This window comes from Sinocyclocheilus grahami, unplaced genomic scaffold, assembly GCF_001515645.1.
Source record: "Sinocyclocheilus grahami isolate Dianchi unplaced genomic scaffold, SAMN03320097.WGS_v1.1 scaffold831.1, whole genome shotgun sequence".
Lineage (NCBI taxonomy): Eukaryota > Metazoa > Chordata > Actinopteri > Cypriniformes > Cyprinidae > Sinocyclocheilus > Sinocyclocheilus grahami.
In genome coordinates, this window is record NW_015506010.1 from 699,005 (window position 1) to 705,813 (window position 6,809).

Here is a 6,809-nt window from a genome sequence, read left to right on the forward strand (position 1 = left end):
GTGAGTAGACTTTGTCTTTTTACTGTTTTGAGTTTACTGTTTACATTTGTACAGCCATATCTTTTCCGGTGTTAAATATTTTGTTGTTATTTTGTTTAACTGAATCTGAATTAAATAAAGCAAATAAATCAAAAAAATTTTTTTAATGCAATTTATTACATTTGCAATAAATGGTTAGCAAGCTTTAGAGCATTAAGAACGGGTGTCTCAACTGTACCATGGTACTGTTTCAACTGTACACTATATAGGTACAGTTGAGACAAAAATGCACCTTATGTTTATGAGCTAATTGTGGAAAAAATAAACTATACTTGACACTTTGTTCCTTGTCAGTCTGGTCACTGTATGAAATAAATACATTCAATTGTTGTTATTTTCTATGCGTGTGCTGAAATATGCAGATCTTGCAGCTCTCAAGGCCAGTCTGTAGCTACAAACACTATCCTTCCATGCCCCATGAAACGCCACTAAATTTGTACTCTTCCACCTGCGCTCTTTGTCTTCAAATGTGGGGCGCAACACTTTCTAGAGTGTCAGAGAAGACTGTATTCATATTTTCTATCCTAACACAAAATTCTTACAGAGCATTTGTGATTGCTGTAATATTTTGTTTAGTTGTGCAGGCTGTGTTTGTTGTTACGGAGTAGCCTTTTTTTCTGGGTTCCAGCACACGTATGAGTACAGGGGACTATAGAAGCTGATGAGAAGGAATTAGATCTGGAAGTACTGTATATGCAGCAAGTAACAGCAAAGTCAGAAAGAATAAGAGGAGGGAAACAAAGGCAGGTTTTATTTTTCATCACAGCTGAGCTGGTCATATTCACTTATATGTAAACATTCATGGGAAAAAAGAACAACAGTAAAAATATGTTAAGGGAAAGCAAAGGATATTCAATTTATGAATATGTTTATATTCTCTTTTAACAATAATAACCTGTGTATACATAAATATATTCATTTTATATGAGTTGAATCACATTGCAGAATAGACCGACTGGAGAGTAATGTTCAACAAAGAGAGACAACCCGATTTAATAACATGTTTGTAATGCAGTTAAATTGTGGTGAAAACGAAGATTCACAGAAAACAGCATGTGGCACAGTTTTCATAAGAAGAAGAAGAAAAAAGTATTTGTATAACCTTGCAGGGCATATGTAATGTTTAACACTGGAGAATGTCTAAAGAATTCTTAAATTTTTGACCGAGTTTGACCAAACACTCTATGGATATGAAGTAATTTGCCTGCACTCTCTAACATACATACACTGTAGTTTTGTTCATTTGTTATTGACACAGGTTGAGTTCTGCTTAGAAACCTGTCTCTTAATAGCAACCTGTGTGTGTAGCTTTAAGAGAGTGAGGGACATCCGTGTTGTTTCCTAATGTTTTTTATTCATTTAGAATAATGTAATCATTTATATAATTGATAATTTACTCATGTCATATTTATATTTTTTTTATTACTTTATTGCAATGCTTGTTAATGTTGTTTAATCTTATGCTTGTGTGGTTTCAAGAGATTTTTGTCTTCACCAGTTCGAGATGAGAGAGCAGTCATTTCTCCGCATTGCTTTTGGTTTGGTATAATAACACTTGTAGGATCTGTGCTGGTCAGACGGAGTACAGAACAAAGTCCAGTAGAGACGAAGTCTGAGCTTTGAAACATTCGATTATTCAATAATCCATGCACATTTTTATCATCACTTCATCTCCGCCCTCATCCGTAAACCCCTCAGGCTGACAGAAGACTGTTAGTTTTGGGTATCAAAGCACTGATTTTGGATACAAGACAAAAACGATACCACACCACTCAAAACGAATGTCTCGGGATCTGATAAGGGACTGGATCCAGTATTCCTGGTGTGGAGATTCAGTCTAACATTTTTGCACAGCATGATCAAACACCCCGAGTACACTTTGCATGTATCTCGTCAAGCCTGGACCTGGTGAGTGAAGTGAGGGTTCATTTTGAAGTCAATGGAAACGAAATATACCAGATACAATATTATCAACCAAACAAGAAGAACATGATTTGTGAACTGTTCAAACCGAACCACTGTGAGTGTGTCTGTATAATTACGTGATTACTCATGGCTCTTAACTTATTCGGCGACTGTGATGACAGTTCATGTCATTGAGACGAGTTCATCTTGGAAACATGGTCTATCTCAAATGATCTTGACGATGGGGAAGTATTTGTACGCAGAGAAGTCAAATTCAGGAAGGGCCTACAAAGAAAATAGGCAAGGATTCGATGAATTTCACAATATCTCATATGCAAACTGTTTTTTGGAAGGAATTTAAGTTAAGCTCTATGACCAGCATCTGTGACATGCTCTCTGTTACTACTGGACATCATTTTGATTCATCTTCGGTTTGTAATAAAAATGAAAGTCTACGGGGCAAAGCATTCTCTGCTGGGTTTCAAAGCAGAAATGTTCAGTACGTATTTTTGTTCGATCACTTTTTGCACATTGTTCAATGCAAAAATGTTGTTTTTGAGTCCTGTCAGCAGTGGGACAACTACTCTAAGCAGAGGATCTTCTGATTATGATTTACATGTGAAGGCATATCATTTTCAAATAAATGTTTATTGTATCATTTATTCTGGCGCAGACTCTTTCCTAATAGACTTCTAGTGCATTACAGGAAACACAGTATTATTTGTTTTACACACTGAGAGTTTAACATGTGTTCTATGGTAACAGAGACAGGCCATAATGCGTTAAGTTGTACTGAACCCAGAAAATCCATATAAACATATTGTACCTTGGTCTCCTTCTTGTGTTCTCCAGCCAGCAGCTTCATTACAACAATATTGGGTTTGGCCACTTTTAGGACGCGGTTCACCTACAACAACCATCAGCATATCAGTCACTTCCTTTCACAATATACAATTAACAATGTGAGTACTTAACAATCATCAGTTAAGAATAATCTCATATATTTGTTGACATGCAGCAAATTCCAAATACATTTTTTTTAAATAAATAAAAATAAATAATATTAATTTATATATATATATATATATATATATATATATATATAGATATATATATATATATATATATAAAAAAGGCTATACCACAAGTTTATGTAATATCTGAAACATTTTATGGCTAAATTTGCTCTTCAACAATGTGATATATACATTGTGATAGATACAGTACTACCACTAAAAAATTTGGGATCAGCAAATTTTTGTATTTTTCAACAAATTAATAATTTTATTCAGCAAGGATGCATTAAACTGATCAAACATGCATTTATAATGTTACAAAAATTTGCTATTTAACAAAAAAAATACAATTTCACAGTTTCCACAAAAATATGAAGCAGCACAACGGTTTTCAACATTGATAATAATCAGAAATGTTTCTTGAGCAGCAAATCAGCATATTAGTATGATTTCTGAAGATCATGTGACTCTGAAGACTGGAGTAATGATGCTGAAAATACAGCTTTGATCACAGGAATAAAACACATTTTAACATATATTACAATAGAAAACAATTATTTTAAATAGTAATAATATTTCATTAATATTACTATTTTTACTCTATTTTTGACCAAATCAATGCAGAGACTTCTTTCAAAAACATTTATACTAAACCATTTGAATTAAATTGTTAAATTAGCATACATAGATATTAGCATTATAGATGTAAAAGTATAATTCATGGTTTGTACTTAATTCTTAATGAAACTTAATTCTGCATGAAACTGACATTGCAATGATCTTTTTTTTCTGTATTGCGATAAATATCCAAATGAAACCGCTTCTCAAAGAAACAATAATGTATAGGGCGGCACTTGAGTCAAGGGTAATCATAACCCATCCCTGCTGGCTATATTTTGGTTATAAGAATGGAAAGAAAGGTTCTCATAGCAGTATAAGGAGAGTTTGTACCTCTGCATTGGGGCTGGTGACGTTTTCAAGTATTAGTTTGGCCTGCTGGAAATGTTTACTCGCTGCCATATAGAGATCCGCTGAGCGAGGAGGAGGATTGTACTTCTTCAGATCTGACATCTCCTGCATCCCCACATACAAACACACTCGGCCCACTGTAATCTTTGCACAGAATAGTTGCGGTAAACATCATCTCGAAGCAGTAGTACCTTAAACTGGATGTAGTGCACTGGCGGCGGTGTGACGACGCTGTTGAAAGGGGCGAATCGATGCTTGTAGCGAACCTGCTCGCTGTCCAGCTCAAACTGAGGTTTGCGCACCTTTCTGTGCATATCCAATGCTATCATAGTCTGCAGAAAGAAAGACAGAAGAGTCAGTACCACAGTCAAAGAAAGGCATGACACTCATTTTTTTCATCTATTTGTTGATTCAAAAATACTTCTATGAGGAGTATGCTTTTGATTTTGGCAGCAAAATTCATTTTTATTTGGAGCATAAAGTCAAAATTAAAATACAACTGCGAGGAAACAAAACAAACAAAACAAAAAAAAAAAAACAAGACTGCTTACCTGCCTATTAATTTGAAGAACTTTTGTCCACCAAATGAAAGTCAAGTGGTGCAACCAAGAAACAAAACATAAAATATGAACTATATCATAGAGAGAAGAGCCTTATGAATCTGTGTCAATCTGTGCCTCTTTAAATCTCAAATAATTTGATCTTTTTTATTACAAGACAAGGTTAGTTCAGGTTGTAAAATGTCCTGTGGTGCGACTCGATGATATTTATGATTGAATAATTAATAATACCTGTAAAAAGTATTTAAAAATCATTATTAAAAAATAAAACAAGTCATACATGCAGTTGTATTTAAGTATTTTAAGTATTTTATTTTGTATTTGTAAAAAAAAAAAAAATTGTTATTTTTGCTTGACGGTTACACAACATTTTCAAAGTCATCTTTTGGCACATTTTAAACTAGATTTTTCCTTCTTTATTATGAACACTCTTATCACTGTCCCTCCAGTCAAATCCTGATGATCATGATTTATTTCTAATATTTCCATCTGAATAATCTCTGTCATTCTGAAACATTTGCAAATGCCATGTTGACAGCTTTGTGTGCGTGTCTGGAGGTGGTACCTTGTACATGCCGGCACACATGTTCTGGTAAGCCTGGCTCATGGTGATCGCTTTACTCAGAGGACGAGCTGACGAGACAATGTAAACACAATGAGTCAGACTGAAAGGTCACAATTCTACAAAGAGAACTGAGATTCCTGAATGGCTGTGAAAACCCTTCTTCTTCTTCTTGCTCTTCTTGCTGCTTCGTACTTTCAGCTGCTCCTCCAGGATTCTCTCCTCTGCCATCTGAGAGCTGTCGGCTCGACTCAGCGTGGACATGAGCCACGCATACAGGAACTCCGACAGATACCTGTACATACATGGAGAGAGAGAGAGACATGTTAACCATTCTCTCTCTCCAGACTCGCTGAATTAAACTGGCTGTTTTGCTACTGTCCCATTAAGACTATATGCAAATGACCTCTGTTGTGATTGTCTAACTTATTCATACGTGTAATGCTAATTCCCCACATTAATGTGCACTTTGGACTTCATTTAGGGCATCTTTCAGAGATGCACCAATACTGAAACTGTGGCTGATACCAATAAGCTGATAATTATATTAACATATTTACATATATAAAATATATAATAATAACATTAACATATTATATTCAAATATATTGTATAACACTTAACACTTAAGTATGTTTTTTGGCATTTAAATTCATTTTCATTTGGAGCATAACTTTATTTTTAAACTTTTACAATAAAATTGTGAGAAAGAATTAGAATTTATTATGCTATTAAATCTTTTGGCCATTTGTCGCTATCTCCTTAAATTAGTGCTCGATCGGAATCTAAGCTATGATCATAAAATAGGTGGAAATAACTCAATATCAAATATCATTCAATAGATATCCAACAACGGTCCAATAAATTGAAAATTATATATTCAATATATTGCGCATCGCTAGTTCCTGTGCATTCTGTTTTGTTTAGCTGTTGCATAATTGGTTATCTCTTTAAACTAGGTGTAGATAATGATCTAAACCTTAAAACAGGTGAAATACCGGGTGATACAGATAAATTAGGGCTGCACAATTATGACAAAAATCATAATTGTCGATTATACCCCTGAAATTGTAATTGCGATGATAAATTACGGTTATTGCAGTACACACTGAATGACAATTGTTTGAAGCAACGGCATTCTATATTTTTAGTTGGAAATAAACAAGCTGAAAACACTAACTGAAAACCTTTTATTGCTTCTCTATAGAATTAAAGGGATAGTTCACCCAAAAATTAAATGTGATGTTTATCCGCTTACTCCCAGGGCATCCAAGATGTAGGTGACTTTGTTTCTTCAGTAGAACACAAACGGAGATTTTTAACTCAAACCATTGCAGTCTGTCAGTCTTATAATGGAAGTGGATGGGAATCACGGCTTTGAGAGTAAAAAAAAACATACACAAAACCAAATTAAACCCTGCGGCTCATGACGATACATTGATGTGTAGACTTATAAGTGCATTACCGCCAACTATCTCTCAAATGGACCATTGACACTCTATCTACAATCTCAATTAGGAGTGTCAGTGGTCCACTTAAGAGATAGTTGGCGGTAATGCACTTATAAGTCTACACATCAATGTATCGTCATGAGCCGCAGGGTTTAATTTGGTTTTGTGTATGTTTTTTTTTACTCTCAAAGCCGTGATTCCCATCCACTTCCATTATAAGACTGACAGACTGCAATGGTTTGAGTTAAAAATCTCCGTTTGTGTTCTACTGAAGAAACAAAGTCACCTACATCTTGGATGCCCTGGG

At 34.6% G+C, this 6,809-nt stretch overlaps 1 protein-coding gene across 1 annotated transcript in view; it reads right to left on the reverse strand.

Annotated features, from left to right (window-relative positions):
• Window positions 1-1,442: 1,442 nt before the first annotated feature.
• The window catches only part of LOC107562657 (N-alpha-acetyltransferase 35, NatC auxiliary subunit-like), a 22,415-nt gene continuing 17,048 nt past the window's right edge, over window positions 1,443-6,809 (reverse strand). The window contains exons 16-21 of the mRNA XM_016247336.1: window positions 5,210-5,346; window positions 5,055-5,122; window positions 4,121-4,261; window positions 3,912-4,034; window positions 2,771-2,851; window positions 1,443-2,229 (exon numbers count right to left, since the gene is read on the reverse strand). Coding sequence (XP_016102822.1) covers window positions 2,170-2,229; window positions 2,771-2,851; window positions 3,912-4,034; window positions 4,121-4,261; window positions 5,055-5,122; window positions 5,210-5,346 — 610 coding nt within the window. The 3' untranslated portion in view covers window positions 1,443-2,169. The remainder of the gene's footprint in view (window positions 2,230-2,770; window positions 2,852-3,911; window positions 4,035-4,120; window positions 4,262-5,054; window positions 5,123-5,209; window positions 5,347-6,809) is intronic.